The sequence below is a fragment of the Ostrinia furnacalis genome, unplaced genomic scaffold (genome assembly GCF_004193835.3).
Source record: "Ostrinia furnacalis isolate ACB-3 unplaced genomic scaffold, ASM419383v2 OfSCF4632, whole genome shotgun sequence".
Classification (NCBI taxonomy): domain Eukaryota; kingdom Metazoa; phylum Arthropoda; class Insecta; order Lepidoptera; family Crambidae; genus Ostrinia; species Ostrinia furnacalis.
The window spans coordinates 119,797-140,300 of NW_021134871.1; the positions used below are offsets into that span (position 1 = coordinate 119,797).

Below are 20,504 nucleotides of genomic sequence, written 5' to 3' on the forward strand. Positions count from 1 at the left end.
ATAATATGTTTAACTAATTTTATTGTATTCAAAGTTATAACTACAACATAAAAATAAACTTAGTTTTTAAGACATACATCATGCGTTGTTTTAGAAAGTTTGCTTTGGAATTACTGACGAATGGTGTAAATAATTTTCCTTTACTCCAGTAGCATGTTATCGTCGAGTTGCAACTGCACCATCTGGTTCCCATTGACCAGAACCCCATCGCGTAGGAGGAGTTGGACGTCCATATCCGTCAGTTCCTGAGAAAATAATGATTATGAATACATTTTAAGAAGAAAAAATCCTTGATCCCTGTCATCATCCATAACATCATCATTAAAGTCAAGTCAAGAATATTTCCAAGCGTAGCAAAAGCTGAAGTTTTAAGTACAGTTATAGCATTTAACTCAGTCAGTGCCTGAGGGTGACATTGACGTGACGATATTATGATGTGATAGAGCATATAAATCTGAAATATTATGATCTAGTCTTATTGACGTTTGACGTCCTATGCCAAACTGTATAAGCTGCCAAAGCATACAGAAGTATACTTGCAATAAACAAAAAAATGTTATGAAAGTTTCAGAAAAGCACTGAAGCAAACCGCTACCAAATAGTCAATCTGAAAATCATTAGAGGTTATCTATCATAAAAACTCAAAACTAATTTTATTTTTGCAAGTACGCTTTTAAAAAGCACTACCACTACCACTGCTTCGGGACAATAAATGGGCTAGTGCTGAGAAGAAGCAGCGCAATAAACTCACACCCGCATTCACAAACGATACTTGCTTAAGTGAAGCAGCAAATAGAATGCACAGCGTTGAATAGAGCTCTGTGATTGGTTCGTGTGTCACCCTGTGCGTCCATGCGCACTGTGAGGTTTCATAGTAATGTTTGTTAATACGGGCATCCAGTCACTATTCAGCAGTGGTTTTCCTGTAGCTGAAATGATGATGATGAACTAAAAGAAACTCACCCCACCAGTAACGTTCAACGTGACCGGGAACATTTCCTGAGGGGGCGGGGGTGCATCGTCAGCCCCCCTCTGCAGGATCTTCGGCCGGCGGGGGTGCTTGGCTATACCGCGACCGCGGCGGGGGGGTTGGAAATCTATGTTAATGTAAATTATTTCAGCAAATAATATTATTAGGGATGCTTGAAATGAATGGTTTCTAGACTTCGCTCAAAAATGTGTTTAGTAGACTCTTCTGCAAGTGAGAAGGAAGGAAGAAATTAAAAAATATTTGTAATAGGAAGGAAGAAATTAAAAAATATTTGCGGTGAATTTTTAAGGGGGCCGCTGGGAAAATAAAGTCTCATCTGCCACCATTTTAGTTAATATTTGTAACAAAGGGAAACGGTGTTTCATCATACATTTCAAAATTACAAAATAATATAAATTGGGCAAAAAATAATTCCCACTATGTCGTAAGTGGGGAAATATGGAAATTGACTTGCCCAGAAAATAACAAAAAGCGATTTCAATAGTTTTGACGTCATTATTCACCGAATAAAATTTAATTAACCAAAATGTTTTTCCAAGAGCAAAAGATAATGTTTTAAAAGAATACTTAAAAGTATTTAATTGGTATTCCTAAATGGTGCCCACAACCCAGTCAGCAGTAGTCAATACTGAAAGTAACCAAGTCTATTACCTGAATCATCAATGACAGGTTTGCTGTAAGTGACCTGTGTACGCGGAACGCTTCCTAGCATAGACAACGCTCGCGCGCAGTTTGGGATTATGCTTGACGTGCCCTGAAAGTGGAAACGTGCCTTATGCACCGTCTAATAGGTGTTATTTTGCAATGAGAATGTGTAGGGTGATGTGGTATTTAGTACATAATAAGTTCTTCTTCTTCTGTCAAACCTACACAGTGTCAGTCCAAAACTCTGCTACAAGAGTGGCGTTGTCAGCAGCATTCATTAAATCCTCCTGCGTGCAGTTGCTCGGGCACTCAGGGCACGACATCATGTGCTTAATCGACTGGACAACAAAACCTATACCTTAATAAGCAAGTTAAATACATACCTTTGCGAAAGACATTTTAGTGATCTCAATGACTTTTGTATGCGAGATATTGTTCGCGTTTAGATACTCCATCACTTCGTCCGAAGTCGGGTTGAGACCACGAATCTATTTGGAAAAATAAATCAGTTGCGAATTAATAGGTCAGTGAAGTACTTATGTACCTACCTATATCTACTAACAGTTGACCTGTGGCGAGTAAAATGACCTTGGGTCCTAGATAAGTGCCACTTTTTGATCACTCCGAAAATCATATCCCTTTACGGAACGACGTCGTCGTCGTCGTCGTTTCAGCTGAAAGACCTCCACGGCTGGACATAGGCCTCCCCCAAGGATTTTCACAAAGACCGGTGCTGCGCCGCCTGCATTCAGGCACCTCCCGTGACCTTCACCACTTCGTCGGTCCACCTAGTAGGAGGCCCACGGAGCTAAGTAACTGGCTGGATGGCCTTAAGAAATTACACTTGTCTCGTCTATCATCTCTTAGTTGTTGTGGTTATTGAACAAATAAGTCAACTTTTAAAGCTATACTCACTTCAATAACAGCCAAGTGAGCAGGATGCTTCAGCCGTGCATGCGTGCGTAAATCGGACCGTATACGGAACCTCTTGGGACATCTTTCACAAGCCCATGCTCGTACACCCGTGTGGATGAGACGGTGGTTACGCATCGCTGTTAATCTAGAAATAATTTTCGAGTTAAAACGTAACAAATGGGAAATAAATAAATAAATATCCTTGGACATTTTACACTGCGCTTCTAGTCCCAAACTAAGCAAAGCTTGTACTGTGGGTACTAGATAACGGATATAAACAACATACTTAAATACTTTTTTTTTTGTAAATACATACTTATTATACATAGAAAACACCCAGTCTATTACAAACAAGTATGTTCATGCACACAAATATTTTTACTGTGCGGGAATCGAACCCGCTACCTCCGGAATATTAGTCTGTTTCGAACCACTACACCAAACGGCCGACTAAAGTACTTCGAGTTTTCCGGAGTCCAGTTGTCGGGGGACCATTTGTCAAGGATTAAGTTGTAGGTATAGAGTTGTCGGGGCCGAGTTATAATAACAAATCAGTAATAAGAATCCAACTCACCGCCTAAAAGCCAGCCCGCAAACATCGCAAGGGAAAGGCCGCTCGCCCGTGTGCGTTCGCAGATGCTCGTCGCGCACCGACGCGCTGCGGAACGATCGGGCGCACACCGGGCACGCGTGCGCGCGCCGCCGGCACTGTGCGCTACTGATATGGTATAATGATTTATCATCATCATCAGTTTAGCCATAGATAGCATAAGATATATATATAACATAGACCTCCTTATCACCTTTATCATCATCATCAGTTTAGCCATAGATAGCATAAGATATAGATATAACATAGACCTCCTCCAATGATTTACAGGTCGCATTGCCAGGAATGAGCAGCACTGTGCGTTGCTGATATGGTATAATGATTTATCATCATCATCAGTTTCGCCAGAAAACGTCTACTGCTGTACATAGAACCTTTGTTTAACCTTTGTTTGTCACCTGTCATCCGCTTTGCAATGGAGGGAAGTCGAAACTTAATTTCGAACTCCTCCTATGTTCTTCTGATTAATTTCGTTGCGGGTCCAATGACAGTTTAACTTTCCCCCGGGACAAACTTGACCTTCATTGGTTGGGTTTTTGTGGCGGTCAAGCTGTAGATCCTGGATACACAGGAGTTGCAGTGGTGGGAACGAGAGGTGGGAATAGTCCCGTGCTGTACATAGACCTCCTCCAATGATTTACAAGTCGCATTGCCAGGAATGTGTGGTACTGTGCGCTGCTGATATGGAATAGTGAGGCTCAAACATGGATTGGACACATTAAGACGGGTTTTAGAATCGCGCTGACCGCTCGCTGATCGTCGGCGCTGACAGATCAAAATGTATGAAATTGAAGGGAACGTTCCTGAGTGACGCTGATCGCTCGGCGCCGACGCTTCATACATTTCGGCTGTCAGCGCTGACGGTCAGCGTGCGTCAGCGTGACTAAAGCTCGATTAAAAAGCTGAAATGGCAATGGGCAAGTTACATAGTACGCAGAAGTAAGATTCTGGAGTGAAGGCCATGCCCATGTACCACTATAAGGTGAACCGACAACCTCTTGGGTAGCAGGAAGGCGCTGGATCAGCTGCATGCAGGCCGCTACCAACCGGCCATCATGGAAATCATTGAGGGAGGCCTATGTTCAACAGTAGACGTGATATTATGGTCGTCGAACGTCATCATCATAACGTTTTAGTACAAAGATAACTGTGGAAAACAATGTTCAATACCCGATGATAAGGCCGTATAATATTCCAACTAGTTTTCAACTAATGCAGTTCTCTTTCTTTTAAAAAATAAGGGAATGTTTTCTTTCAGTAAAATTTTCTATCTACAGTATTAAGGGTACTTTCCCTCCAGGTGGCATTACAAAATTCCACCCTGTATAGCCTAGCATAAACCATAAACATACAATACTTACTCAACATGTTTGTGCAGATCAGAGATATGCGCGAAACTGTCTCCACACTTGGCACAAGAAGCCACTGAAGCCGTTACGGCTGTACTGGTGTGGGAACGTGTATGCGCATCCAAAGCTACGCGCGAATTGAACTGTGCACCGCACGCGCCACACCATACAGTGGCTAGAAACACAAAATACTAGCTAGTTATTCACAGATGCCCCCACTGGGGGCAAATGGGAATTCATTTATAAAAGTCTGATAGTTATTCCCATTTGCCACACTAGGGACAACTGGGAATTTACTGTCAAAGTGTCCCAGAATCCTCCACTTGTGACAATAATATTATAAAACGACTACAATTTATGGAAACCCCGCACTTAGCACAAGACGCCACTGAAGCGACGGCTGTGTGAATTAAACTGCGCACCGCACGCGCCGCACCATACTGTGGCTAGAAACACAAAATACTAGCTAGTTATTCGAAGATGCCCCCACTGGGGGCAAATGGGAATTCATTTATAAAAGTCTGCTAGTTATTCCCATTCGCCACACGAGGGACAACTGGGAATTTACAGTCAGTGTCCCAGAATCATCCACTTGTGAAATAAAACGACTACAAATTATAAAAATATCTCCGCATTTAGCGCAAAACGCCACTGAAGCGACGGCTGTGTTAGTGTGGGAACGTGTATGCGCGTCCAGAGCTACGCGCGAATTGAACTGTGCACCGCATGCGCCGCACCATACAGTGGCTAGAAAATCGTAATTACTATAAAAACTTGCCTAAATAAAACACTGGTTACTTATTAGAATAGAATAGAATAATTGTTTATTTGCATAAAACCTTTAAAAAATTACTTTTGGTACAAATAAAAATTGCAGCTTTTTCACACCGGTTATTCCCATTCGTCCCCACCGGGGGCAACTGGGAATTAGTAAAAAAATGTCTTAGTCACCTCCACAGCCACTTATGTAAAATGGTATTAGGTACAAAACGTGTCCGCTGGTTATTCCCAGTCGGCCCCGCTGGGGACATATAGGAATTTGTTAAAAAAAATTCGCCCCTTCTGGGGCCATTCCACAAATTCCATTCCTTCCCACTTGTAAAAAACATGTGCATGTGGATTGAGTGATCCTTGCTTCAATCTTAACAAAAATCGAGGAAGTTTTACTTAAAATATGTTAAAACATTGCGATGAAGTTTAAAAATTTGTTAAACCTAAGATAAAAATGTTATGGCCAATAAATAGGAGCACTCATACCGCACGCTTTAAGAAAACGTCAACATGTTTATTTCAGAAAATAAAGCCTTTCCACTTATTTTTATAGTATTGAAAAATTGTTAAGAATATGTTAAAACTATTAACAAATTCAGAAATTCCTTGCACGTCCCGTTCCAAAGTTATGACGATTATTTAGGATCACTCACACCGCACACGGGCCGTATGAGTGCTCTTCAAAATAATGACTTTTTATTAATAAATACGTTTTATTTCTGTTGGGAAATGTGTGCAAACTGACGAGCGAATTTGTTAAAGAATAAGTGTGACAAAACTTAAAAGCTGAAGGAAGAAATTAACCTTTATTCTTTCCTCCAATATGCCGTGTGAGTGATCCTTACTTTTACCTCTATCTGCTCATATNCAATTTGGATCCATGAGCTCCGTAAGCCTAAGCACAAGCATCAATTTAATCAAATAGTTACTTCTCATGAAAATTACTATTTAAAAAGCCTTTTCTTTTCCTTTTCTCCTAACGATTATTTCTATTACAGCAAAAGAACCACTAGTACTGTGCAGCGGTTTCGGCAGCCTGATCGCGTTTCTGGGCATCATTTACTTCTTCGTCATCTACTTCATGGTGGTGAAGAGGTTCCTCGGCAAATGGTTCGAGAGGGTCGTGTGGACGAAGGTCAGCGAGTTCATAGGATACCTTTGGAAGATTACGTGAGTTTATGACATCTTCATCATCAGCTTAGGTCAGTCTGTGGGTTGAATGAAGTTAGCTGAAGACATAGGCCTTTTTTGACAATGAAAAATGCAATTAATTGCATATCTATCCTACGGGGATACCTATACCCTGGTTATGTGGGTCTCAACAAGTCAGAAGGACGAGGATACTCACAAAAGGATACCCCAGTGCTCCGTCACTCGCCATAAGTGGGCGATGAACTGTGGGAATTTGGACCAAGCTTTTATTTATTTATTGTAGGTATTGGAAGCTCTATCCACTCGACTTCCCCTAGATGTCGTTCGTAATCGTAAGAGATAAAAGGCTAAGGGATCAATATAATAAGTACCTAAACAATAGGCCTTTCCAACCTATCTGGCCAGCATACGGAGTGTACTTGTCCAAATTCTCAATTATTTGTCTCACTCATTTGAGAAGGCCGTCCTCACTGCAGTAGAGACTTAATATTATTGGATTAGCTTCTGTAATTTTGGATGGCCTAATGGATTGACTAAAAATATTCTTCCAGCCTGTTCCGATGGGGTTTCGTCATAGCTGTGTTGGCAGCCATTGCGGTGTTCATATACTTTGACACGAAAGATGCGCCGGACCGGTTGATCTCTCTTCTAGGACTGGGCATTCTGCTGTTGTTAGGTAAGTTGGTGTTAACTAAGATGTAATAGACCATATCATTTGTAATTCGTTAGCACAAGTACTTAGAAAAATAAATTAACTTAGTAAAATAGCTAACAAATATTATAACGAAAAGCATAGTCGGTGAACTGCCGATATCGGTGAAGGTCGCGGGAAGTGCCTGGATCCTTGGGAGGCTTTTGTTAGCAATTGAAACTCGAGACAAACTTGACCTTCACTGGTTGGGTTGTTGGCGGTCAAGCTGTAGATCCTGCTACACAGGAGTTGCAGCGGTGGGAACGAGAAGATAGTTTCCATTCTCACCTCTCGTTTTGGTTGAAATGTTTTTTGATAATTTTATATTTTACTAACGGTCACTGGGAAATACCAACAAAGTAACGCTTACATGGGTACCAGGACATTCGAATAGAAGGAAACGAAGTAGCAGATGAACTCGCCAGAGATGGAGCCGATAACCCTCAAATCGGCGTAGAACCGTTCTGTGGCATCACCAAACAACGAGCCACCACGCTACTAACCGCCCTCTGCAAACAAGAGGCTATTGAGTGGTGGAAGTCTACATCGGGACAAAAACACTCAAAAGCACTCATTCAGGGATATAGCAACAAAGTAACTAAGGAACTGCTAAAGTTCAAAAGATACAAAGCCTGTGCAGTGACTAGAATACTAACCGGCCACTGCAAACTAAACAAACACAAATCGAACATGAACATGACCGAGGAAACTCTGTGCAGATTCTGCCATACAGAAGAAGAAACGGCCATGCATGTTCTTTGCTCATGCGGCCCGCTTATGAGCAAAAGAAGTATCCATCTTGGGCGACACATCATGCACCCGGATGAGATAGCAGATATCACGCTCCAAAGAGTCTGGAAATTTATAGGGGTATTTCTCATCGCCACGGTTCTCATCGTCACCTTCGTGGCGAATTTCATTTCTAACTTATTTCAACTATTTGTAAACAAATATTGTAGCGCTTGATGTGAAGATTGTATTCTCAGTAAATCAGTGAAATAGTGAGTCTCGTTTGGAAGCTTTAACGTTTTGAATTTTTTGATGCCACGAAAGTGATTCTGTACTTCACAGCAATATTTTTTTCAAATTTTACAACTGTATGTGACTCTTAAGTGTTTATAAAACATATATTTTGTCTTATTTTCATAGATAAATAGCAATAACATAATATAAATAGGTACCTACTTAAATACAAGATAAAATTTTACCGATTACGTCACCTACTAAGTTACAAGATTCTACGCAATTGGTTTTAAGGGTGACACTGGTGGCATTCTGAAATGCTAAAGAAGCAGAAAACGGATTATCAGTACCTCAATAAAAAAGAACTGTAACTGATTATTTATCAGTCCCTCAACAAAAATATATTTTTTATTTAGGCCAGAGGGCCTCGTATTTTTGTGTACAACTTTTAACTCAAACTTCAGATTAAATTTATCTTACAAACAGAAACACAGTCACATATACAGACATACATACAGTCATACAGACAGACAACAAAAATACGAGGCCCTTATTTATTTATTTATTGATGTACTGATCTCTACTTACCACGTATAATTTATTAGTTATTAAAATATTGTAAAAACATAAACACCAGTCACTATATTTTAAAATAAACCAAAGCAAGGAATCACTTTCGTGGCCTAAAATCACCTTCGTGTATAAAACACCACGAAGATGATGCCACGAAGGTGACGAAAATTTTAGTTTTTTATGAATTATCCNTGCACATGTAAAAAACTATATTCTTAAACGACTAAATTACTACAAAAATTATACATACTTGGTTCATTGTTGGCAGCCAGTGACGACGTCATGTCACTGTGTTCCTTCTTCCTGTGTTTATAAAGTGCAGTTTTGTTTGGCAGCACCTCATCGCAATCACGACAAGGTATCCTAAAACCAAAATATTCGAGAACTACACATTTTTAATGTACGAGTATTAACCAGGTTACTAGTTAAGATGAACTTTAACTCTGTTCCAAACTAAGGGCTCTTTCCCACAGGCACATTCCGCTTTTTGCAGGAACTGTTTTTTGCAGGATTCCGCTTAGTAGTATATTGCCCGTTTTCACCAAAAATCCCTAATTTTTAAGTGCCTCCTATGGTATAGATCGTTTCATCCACGAAGACGCGCCCCACCAATTTTTGGTCTCGGTCGCGCGGGGTGCGGGGAGTTCGATCCGAGCAATCCGTAAGGCATTATTGTAGTGTGCGTGTGCACTCATAGATGATTTAGCGTGTACCGATAGCACTCAAACATTAGCGGAGGAATGGTGGGGCGCGTCTTCGTGGATGAAACGATCTATGTACAAGATAGGTAAGAGGTATCACACACCTGTAATCTTCTCTTGGGATTTTGGTGGTAGAATTGGCATCACCTTGTCCCGTTTGACCGTGAATTTTCTTCCTGTGGTACGCCAGACTCCAACTGTTTCAAAAATAAAAACCTATTGACTTTTTTGTGATTTGAGTTTCTTGCGCTTCTTCATAGAACTGGAAGGGACTATTCCCACCTCTCGTTCCCACCGCTGCAACTCCTGTGTAGCCAGGATCTACAGCTTGAACTCCAATAACCCAACCAATGAAGGCCAAGTTTGTCCCGGGGGAAAGTTAAACTGTCATAGAAACCATCGTATCACAGTATACGACGACATAGTACGAGATCGAATCAGAAATGAGGAGATCCGTAAACTAAAGTCGCTGACATAGCCCGACGGATTAGCAAGCTGAAGTGGCAATGGGCAGGGCACATAGCACGCAAAACTAACGGCCGATGGGGCAGCAAGATTGGGAAGATGGGGAAGGACCGGAAAACGCAGCGTGAGACGTCCACACACAAGATGGACCGACGACATCGTAAAGGTAGCAGGAAGGCGCTGGACGCAGGCCGCTACTAACCGGGCAATATTGAAAGCATCGGGGAAGGCCTATGCAGCACGTCCAATGGTGAGATGATGATGATGATGATGACCATAGTATATTTATTTTATTACCTGTTAGGAAAGGTCAGATCGCAGTGGTTACATTTATACAAGAAGTCGTTGGCGTGTTTCATCCTCCTGTGTACTTGTAGATACGTCCAATGCAGGTAGGACCGACCGCAATCCTGAAGAGAAAAAGTATATTTTATATTCACGAGGAAAACTCTTGGCCTCACCTGATGGAAAGTGATGATAAAGCCGAAGGTGGAAGCGAATTTAAGGAGAATCAAAGCAGATATAGCCTGCAGATTTTTTTTATGAAGGACCAGGCAGGTATTTGTCCGCAATCGCACCTGCAAACTTTTTGCATTTCCAAACTTAAGAGGCAGTGAGCGGGGCATATAGCTCGTAAAAGTTAGATATAACCGTTTGGGCAGAAAAGTTCTGAGTGGCAACGACGGACTGTCTGGCCAGTGTCGGCAGTGTAGGCTAAACCCTCCATTGTCTCTGGTAAATTAGAGAAGGTCGTGCTCCTGCAGTGAAGACTAAATGACATTATGATTTATGATGATACCTCGCAGAGAGACCTCTTTGGAAATCCTCCAGATATGGAGGATGGATACATCGCAGAATTTATCACTTCGACTTTTTCTTAGCTTCAGCTAGAATACACTATTACTTATTCTAAATGTTGTCCTTTTGACGTGGCACCAAATCCTCTATTTGCCTGTGGTAAATTAGACGATCGTGCTCCTGTAGTGAAGACCAAAGCCCGGTTTCCACCAAAGGGAAGTAACCAGATTCAGATTTCCGAACCAAAGCTGAGCGGAGAAAGGATGTGGAAATACATGACATCTCCTCTCTGCTTTTTTGGAAACCCAGCCTAAATGACCTGATGATGGTACCTCACAAAGGAAGTGCTTGACGACTGGAAACCCTCCATATCCCAGTATACCGGTGGCTGAAGGGCCTGCTTCTGGCTCGCTGGGCTTGGAAGCGTTCTTCTTGGCTTCAGCTAGGGAACGCTTGTAGAAACCGTGGGTAGTTTTGTGGGTTGTGCATCTGTTGGGGAGATACCCTTTGAAAATACTTGATAATTATTTTCTAGTAGACCAGCAAGATTTTTTTTTGCAAGACGTAGATGCCATCGAAACGGGCACGCTAAACAGAATACATAGTTGATGCAAAATGTCACATAAGCAGGTTATCACTGATTTTGTCATTTCTTATGCTGCCTTAAGGCGATTAGAGTCCTCAATGACCTTGAGCGTTTGACCTTCACGCTTCGCACAACACCCGCGCACCCCGCACGAAAACTCCGATTTGACACCGATCAAAATTACACGGGCATAGGTAGGTACAGAATAGAAGCTCTTTCTTCATACATTACTGCCTATTATTTTAAACTTGAATTGATGAACCTTGATGTCGATGTCATTCAACACAGGCGCAAGTGATGGCCCGAAATGTTCTAAACTAGCGCACCGTATAGTAAGGTATTTATATTTAACAAAAATTACAAATCCATGAACATTTTGTATGGGATAATATTTCTTATTTTATTTTATTTAGCTCACAATGTATGTTGTGTGTAAACTATGAATTAGTTAGACCCATTTCCTGACGACAATCGATTGAGTTAAAATTTCGGATACACATGCAATTCGGATGACAATGCAATATTATGATGACATGGAACTGATCTGATGATACAGCTGGAAAGTCAGTGACCCCATAGGAACTCCGGAATAAAACGACTCCATCGAGTTGAAACTCGTTTGATTTGTATTTATTTATTTACATTAGGGTACTAATTATGTAAAGTTACGGTAAACTACTTTACAAATCACGAGTACCTACTTCAATTCTATATGTAAACAGGGTCTGATGATGGAGCTGGAATGTGGCCATAAGAATTGTTCGAATTATTACGAGCTACATTAGAGAAAAACGATGCTACTACGCCGTAGTAAATTCCGCATCATAAATACTAAAATGCTTAAATTAAAATTAAAAGAAAAACATTCTTTAAAAAACAAGGTTTTGTATGCTCTAAAAAGAATAGAATAAAAAATAAAGATTCTATCATTACTCAATTTATATGACTAAAAGCTCGTCGCGAGATTTACTTGTGTAAACAAAAATACATTCATAACGTAACTTAATTTTAAAGTAAATCTAAAAAAAACACGGATAGGTAAATAATAGGTACATCTACAAGAACTTACCTAAATCTCGTAACAAGCTTTTAGTCAGATAAATTGCGTAAGGACAGAATCTAGGTATATAATAGAAAAAGACACGTTCCAAATTAGTGAAGGAATGTTAGATAGATACTTATCACTGCATTCATTTTCAAAGCTCTCATGGCCGCATATTTCATCGAACCATTTTTTCGAGGCATTTTCATAAACTCAATCAGATGTCGTTATTTATTCATTTTGATCGCTAATGTCAGTTTGCAGCGAGTAACACAACCTCCCCGTCTGAAGGCCAGCGGCCGACTGCCGCCCGCACCCCGCGAAGGCCCCCTCAACAGCAAAACGTTCGGAATTTATCAAAAGTAAAATTTATGAATGAAAGTTATGTTCGATTGAAAAACGCAACGTGTCATTTAAAGATTAAAGAATTCTTAATCTATTCGTGCAAAAATCTTTAAAATTAACATAGCCGTTTGGGAGGAGTAGGGAATTGAAGTAAAAAATCGATGTCCCGTATTTATTTTTGTAATCCACAACAAAGAGACGTAGGAAAAATTCAAACGTGTCAAATGTAGTCCTTGAACTGTTGTATAACATATATTTTTTTCAACTATTTCTGTCCAGCAGTAAAAGAGGAGTAGGCTTTACAAAATGACCATTTCACGCGGATTGAGGACACTAATCGCCTTAAGTACAAAATGTCTTGGAATAAAGAGGGAACAGTGACAGTGTGATGACTGATGAGAAATCAAATTAACAATTTTCTTTCATGAGTTGTCCAACAATGGTAAAGCGAAATTTAGGTACACCACACCGAATTTTGGTATAGAGATAGATGGGGACTTATGAAAAGCTAACTTTTATCAGTGGAATGAAAATTTGAATGGGGATTTAATTCCTCTAGATTTACTTCAAAAAGGGAATAGGGCACATAAGTAGCAATAAAAAATGTTACAGACTAACCTGGAATAAGTGGCGAAGCTGACTTTGCAGATGTGGCAAACGAACGGATTCTTCACGCCCTTGTGTATCGCGCGGTGAGAGTTGAGAGCGTCTTCCAAATAAAACACGCTGTAAATACATTTTGAATCTTACTTTTGAACTTCTCAGTTCATTTCATGATCATCATTTCAGCCACAGGACGTCCACTGCTGAACATACTCGTAGGCCTCCCCCAATCAATTCATAATCATCATCTAGATGGCTGAAGTACACTTTTGGCTACAGTAGTTCAACTCTTTATTGTCATGATGATGGATTGTCGTGGTGGATGTCGTAAGAGACGACTAACGCCCGTATTCACAAACGATGCTTGCTTAAGTGAAGCAGAAAATCAAATGCTCAGCGTTGAATCGAGCTCTGTGATTGCTTCGTGTGTCACCCTGTGCATCCACGCGCACTGTGAGACCTCATAGTAATGTTAATTCAGTAAGGGACAAATTAATAAGCCAGGACGCCGGGTTGTGTTTCTGCATTGGATACTAAAACTAAATAAAAGACATGATGATCTGGGACCGCTGATGTTAATGATGATGATGATGATGATGATGACGATGATGATGATTGAGAAAGTGATTATGATCATGATTATGATTATAATTCACTATAGTCTCTACCCTAAATACAAATACTCACTCCTCGCAGTATTCACAGCGGAAAGCCTTTTCAATTTCCACAACACGCATGACGCTTCGCGCTTCGTCCGTCAGTCCAGTGAGTAGCGGCGCCGCTAGCGCGTTTGACACCTGCCGCGGGACCACGGCCGGCGGCGGAGGGGACTCTGGCGTGACATGGCAGAAAATGACAGTATAGATGACCTAACCTGAACCTACCCAATAAAATCTTTGACAAGTCCCCCTGTCACCATCACCATCACTCGCACACTCACTGCGGGCGCCCGTCGCACAGTCGCGACAGCAATATTACGCGCGAGCGAGAAGGATGGGTAGCCTGGGGTCATTGGACGAAATTCTACGTGCTCGGCGACCGGGCTTTAGACTATGTTATTTTGGAAGATTACAGTCTATTAGCAACATATTGGTCCTTCGAGCCGGATAATTAACATTGAAGATGCACCCTAAAGATACAGGACAGGTTTCGGAAACCAGCTTCTTCCTTGTTTTAGATTATGAGACGGCCACGGCCGGGGGCAGGAAATGTCATGGAACCTTTACTTCGGACTCTATGTCCTTCTGATAAACAGTTTAACTTTCCCCCGGGACCGACTTGACCTTCACTGGTTGGGTTTTTATTGGCGGTCAAGCTGTAGATCCTGGCTACATAGCAGTTGTAGCGGTGGGAACGAGAGGTGGGAATATACCCGTTAGCAAAGATATGAAACACTGGACTCACCTATAACTTTAACAAGCCCACTGGTGGGTGAAAGTTGGGCGGTCGCTTCATCTGCTTCCTGCTTCAGCTCTTTGACGAACCCTTCCATGCACTCAGGGGAATTCGTAACATGTTCCTGAAGGAAGAAAACACAAATAATTATGTATTAGAACTACCTATCTCCAGACAGATATGGGCTACCTTTTTTTATATTTTGACGTTCATAAGTGCAACCAGGGGTCTAAATTGAATAAAATATTTTTGATTTTGATTTGATATCTATCGCCTACTTGAGGTCCCCCTGGCTTGTTATCACCTACCTGCGCGTCCCCCTTAAAGTGAGGGCTTTTATAGTGAGCTATTTAATCTACTGTATTAGTATCTCCTTTTTCTTTAGCGCCATCGTGACTGAAAGAGGACGTCACCAACCTTAACACCATCTTTGTCTTTGATTGAAGACGCCCCTGCACTTAGCATGACATCTTCTCGCTGCTGTCACATCTTCTTATTTCCGTCAGCAGCATCTCTCAAAATGTCACTTCCTGGTCCTGACTAGGAGATCAGCAAGTCAGACCTATCTGAGCATCTTCTTCTAAAACCAGCTATAGAGCGACCTTACTAAATATCACATCTTCTGGCTGCCGTTTCTACTTAAGAATCTTGATGCTATCGAGGGGATACCTACTGCATGGTCAGTAGCGGCGTAAGGGGGGGGCGGTGGGGGCGGTCCGCCCCGGGTGTCAAGTATCAGGGAGTGACACAAGTCGCGCAGATTAGTACTCACTGGCGCATCTCATGGCAAGTCTACGGTCTATGTCATGATACGAGGGTGTGCGATTGTCTTTTAATCTTTCAATCGGTAGGTAACCCCAAAATCCTGGGGGTATGTACCAGGGGGTGCCTTAGGACTTATGACGGGGGGNGTCTACGGTCTATGTCATGATACGAGGGTGTGCGATTGTCTTTTAATCTTTCAATCGGTAGGTAACCCCAAAATCCTGGGGGTATGTACCAGGGGGTGCCTTAGGACTTATGACGGGGGGTGGGGGGGTGGGGGGGGGTGATCGCCCCGGGTGCCAACCCATGCTACGCCGCCACTGTGCATGGTATGGTATCTCCTGGCTGCTGTCTCTGCCTGTGAATGTTCTTTACAGGAAACATCAATTGGCGTCTTTACTGCAACTCCTGACTGGGGAATCTTGACTGAAGTTACACGTTCCCTGGCTAGTCCGACCTGCTTATTTCCTGGTCAGTAAGGCCCAGAACAGACGGTGAAACGAAACTGCAACTTTCTGATCAATCTGATGAATGAAACTGAAACTGAAAGTTTCAAACTGGTCGCGTCATGTGTGGTCTCTCAACGGACGCTATGGCAGAAACTTAGATGCAACTCAAAAGTAACTAGCAGTTGCAGTTGCGTTTCACCGTCTGTTCTGGGCCTAAGACCTACCTGAGCGTCCGACTGTCCGCGAAAGGCACGTCGGCACGCGGCACACACCAGCACCAAGGTAGGAGTAAGCTCTTCCTCATGAGCTCGCAAATGCATGTGTAAGCGCGAGCGCCGAGTCAGCTGCTTGAGGCAAATGTGGCATTGGAACGGTTTTATGTTGATCCTCGTGACCTGTGGTAGCTCCTGGCTTGATTATTATAGCAATCATCAATTGGCATCTCTCCTGTAATGATTTTATTATCTCCTCCTGTATCTCCTCCTGTAATGGTCCTGGGCTGATATCCCTTCCGGGGGTTTCTTCTAGAGTCCGCTATAGAGCCACATCCTTACTAGGTGACACGTCATCTTCTGGCTGCATGCTATATCTTTTTATAGTCAGCTCTACTGCAATAATATCTCCTGGCTGATGTCTGTTTATAGCAAGAATCAAGGGCATTTCAACTGCAATGGTATCTCCTGGGTAATCAGACCTACCTGAGCATATTCTTTATTCTCTTTCGTCCTACCTGAGCGTCCCCCTGACGAGGCTAAGGCGCGCCGGCACGCGGCGCACATCAGCACCAAGGTAGAGGAGTAAGCTCCTCCTCGCGACCTATAGTATCTTCTTCTTATAGCAAGCAAGCATCAAGATGCACCTCTCTTGCAGCAATGGTCCTGGCTGATGTCTCTTTACAGCAAGGATCAAGTGGCATATCTACTGCAATTAAAACTCCTGGTTGCTGTCTCTACCTGTGCACCTATCTCCTGGTCAGTCAGCAGACCTGCCTATTTCCTGGTCAGTAAGACCTACCTGAGCGTCCGACTGTCCACGGAAGGCGCGCCGGCACGCGGCGCACACAAGCACTAGTGTAGGAGTGAGCTCCTCCTCATGAGCTCGTAGATGCATGCGCAAGCGCGAGCGCCGAGTCAGCTGCTTCAGGCAGATGTGGCATTGGAACGGTTTTATATTGATCCTCGTAAACTATGGTGTCTCATTGCTGATGTTTCTTTATAGCAAGCATCTATGGCACCTGTCCTGCATGGTTACTCCTTCCTAGAGGTGGGCGCCACGCCGGCGCGCCGCCGCCGCCGCGAATTTTTTCACGCCGCCGCCGCCGATGACCAGCTGTCGGCGCGCCGATACTGATACTGTACAAACTATTTGCAATTTATTCCTCTCCTATACTGTACTAATTTGTGTTTCAAACGCAGAAGAACTATTTTTTTATTGATCTGAGCGGCTATTCTAGTTCAATAAAGTCCTAGTATAACTGCGACTGGTACCTGTCTATTGTGATCACCGCTATTTTCCCTACAGTTCGCCTCCGAGTCCTGCATCCATTAGGAATTTCAGTACCTATCTTTTGGGGGGTGATATGTTTTACATCTTGTGGGCTTAGGATGTGTTTGCCCAGGTGTAAGCTCCGGTTGCACATCAAAGGTCCGCAGTCCGAGAGAATGTGTAGTGGCGTTTCATCTGCCTCTTGGCACATCCTGCACGTTCTTGATTCGGACAGTCCCATAGTGGACAAAGTGCTTGTTTAAGCTGCAGTGTCCAGTGAAGGCTCGAACTAAGATGCGCATTTTGAACCTTCTCAGTCCTATGATCTGCGTAGAGCATTTTCGGTCATAGGCTTTTATAAGAGCTTTGAAATGAGTTAATCCTGGCGTGTCTGACCATGCCTTAAAGGATTTGTTTAAATAGATGTTCTCCAGGGCCATTCGAGCGAGACTTTTTGAAATGCCACAAAAGGGTTCTGGACCATATTGTGTTCCCTCCGCTCCCGCTCTGGCCAGTTTCACGATTCCCGCGTGACCTGGAACCCATCTCAGCGTTACTCTGTTACGTTTTCCTAGGGTATTCAGTCGACTCATGCAGTTTTCTACCAACTTTGAGGTGATTAAGATGGAGTTTAAGGCCATCAGCGCGGCCTGACTGTCTGAGTTAATGTAAATTATGTGGTTAACATAATTTTTTCGCAGGTTAGCTTCCGCACACTCAATAATGGCGTAGAATTCTGCCTGAAAGATAGAGGCAAATTTACCCAGGCTTTGAGATAGCCTAAGCTTCGGCTGCTCTCCATTCACGCCAAAGCCTACGTTAGGGCCCATTTTTGACCCATCAGTAAACTAAGAACTAACTATAATATTTATTCTTTAATGCCATATAAATTGGTACACAAGGCGAACTTAATGCCGTTGATATACTAATAAATTGATTGAATAACTTAATACTAACTATATTAACAGTTAATCAAGTACATTATTCAAGTTACTGCTTGGTCTAGTAAATAATTGATCGCGAGAGGCGCCGGTCCCTCTTGATGTCAAGAAAAAAATCCCCGCCTTCGTCTGGCAGATAACCCACACTATTGGACTATACTTTAAGCGAATCACTCACACAGAGATTGGCAAATATGTCTCGGAATGCAAATGGGAACCACAACCTCTGGAAGGCAACAAAGTACCTACCTCCCTCCGTGTTCTCCGCTTATTAGGTCCGGTAATACAAGAGTGCGAACTGACAAGAAAAATCTCAGACTTTTGCTACACGACAAGCCGGTTTATTTAAACCCATTGACACGGATAATCCCTTACTACCCTATCCCTTAATAACCTTCCCATTGTGATTTGAGAGGGCTCATTTTGGATCTTTTCGTATGCTGCTTCTGGACATCTTTGTACTTGACTATCTGAGGACCGCCATGTTTCCGCTTACCTTCCACAAGTTCAAAGTAGAAGATTGATTCCTACTACGCTAATTGAGGATGAAAGACGCAGGAGGACAAAGTGACTGACATAGCCCACAGAATCGCTAAAATCAAGTGGCAGTGGGCGGGGCACATAATTATCTCGTAGAGCTGATGGCCGCTGGGGCAGTAAAGTTGTTGAGTGGCGACCACGAGCCGGAAGACGTAGCGTGGGCAGGCCTCCCACTAGGTGGACCGACGATTTGGGGAAGGTCGCAAGAAGTGCCTGGATGCGAGCGGCGCAGGACGTCTTTCGGCTGAAACGAAAGAACTAACGCTAAGAGTGATGACTAAGCTAAAGAAATAGCCAAAATGCACTTGCATTTGATCTGATCACCATGAAGTCCATGGTCTTGACAATGACCACACTGAGTGAGAAGAACCTCGCAAGTCTTTTAACTTTGGAAATGATCCATAAGGCTGGCAAGTTGCCTAACGAATTCTCTTATCGCTCAATTAATCTGACATTTGTACTGTTAAAATTATGGAAAAGGATTATTCTTGCTCGTTTATTCCCTTGCCTAAATATGACCCATGTAATATAGTATACCCGACCATAAATTTTGGCAGAAACCATACCAACTGAAAATCAGTAGTAGTACTGTGTATCAGTACAATGTTTGAAAAAGAAAGAATCCTGTACGTCTGCTTTCGCTGCGGCTTCAGCTGGGTTTATCACAAAGGACTACTCTATGAAATTAAAAAGTACCTTCTAGCACACTTCTACTACTATGGACTCTTATCTCAGTGACAGACAGATTTAAATCAAACTCGGTGACAAAATCTTCTCTTTTTAGCTGCAGAGCTGGAGTACACCAGGACTCTGTACTTGGACCGATACTCTATAACATCTACTAGTAAAGTAGCCCAGACACCAGAAAGCTGCGGCATTCCTCAAATGTAACTGTGATCTTAAAGTGACTAGACTGTTGCAAAGTCAGCTGCTTGGCTGACCAAGTGGCGCATGTAATTAAGCCCCGAAGTCTCACCATATTATCATTTAAGACGTGAAACTTATCCTCCGGCCAATCTAGACCTCGATACATTGCTGCAATCAACCTGCATTAAAATCCTGGACCGTAGGATGACATGGAAAGATCATAAATATAAATAAAACAGAACTGAATATAATATTTTACCGACAATCAGCTAATCCAACATTAACTATGTGCCTCCAAAGAGCTCAAAAATACATGTTAAGGGTACTTTTATCGGCACATTGGTACGCTCGCCTTTAGGAAATACACGAGAACCTTATCTTAGCCAAACCCGCTATCCAAATATCAAAGTACCTATCTATGATCAAGAGAGCTAATTTACTAGGGTAAACCACTGCTCTAGTGGCTCAAACCCCAACCAACTGCAAATCACCTGATTAGTCTTGACGACAGATACTAAAAAACCCGGATTTAAAAAAATACCTAATGAACAAAGGTCAAACAAGGTCACGCCGCCGACGCCGCCGCCGCCGGGGTCAAAAAGTCGGCGCGCCGCCGCCGACCAATTTTATATCGGCGCCCACCTCTACTCCTTCCCAGTCAGACCTACCTGAGCATCTTCTTCTAGAACCAGCTATAGAGCGACCTTACTAAATATCACATCTTCTGGCTGCCGTTTCTACTTAAGAATCTTGCAGCTATCGAGGGGTATACCTACTGCATGGTATGGTATCTCCTGGCTGCTGTCTTTGCCTGTGAATCGTCTTTACTGAAAACATCAAGTGGCGTCTCTACTGCAACTCC

At 42.6% G+C, this 20,504-nt stretch overlaps 2 protein-coding genes across 2 annotated transcripts; both read right to left on the bottom strand.

Moving 5' to 3' along the window:
- Positions 1–84: 84 nt before the first annotated feature.
- LOC114359734 (zinc finger protein 90-like) lies at positions 85–10,230 on the bottom strand. The gene is made up of 10 exons (XM_028314220.1): positions 10,124–10,230; positions 9,466–9,558; positions 8,911–9,023; positions 4,523–4,685; positions 3,126–3,269; positions 2,552–2,696; positions 2,020–2,124; positions 1,643–1,745; positions 964–1,097; positions 85–245 (listed from the first exon to the last, which is right to left on the bottom strand). Exons 1-10 carry the CDS (start codon positions 10,183–10,185, stop codon positions 141–143), a joined length of 1,167 nt encoding a protein of 388 aa, XP_028170021.1. The 5' UTR covers positions 10,186–10,230; the 3' UTR covers positions 85–140.
- Positions 10,231–13,803: 3,573 nt separating this feature from the next.
- Positions 13,804–16,919, bottom strand: LOC114359731 (zinc finger protein 809-like). Its single transcript, XM_028314218.1, has 4 exons — positions 16,824–16,919; positions 16,034–16,216; positions 14,605–14,719; positions 13,804–14,032 (listed from the first exon to the last, which is right to left on the bottom strand). The coding sequence occupies exons 1-4, from the start codon at positions 16,917–16,919 to the stop codon at positions 13,884–13,886; spliced, it is 543 nt and encodes a 180-aa protein (XP_028170019.1). The 3' UTR covers positions 13,804–13,883.
- Between the last annotated feature and the right edge of the window lie 3,585 nt (positions 16,920–20,504).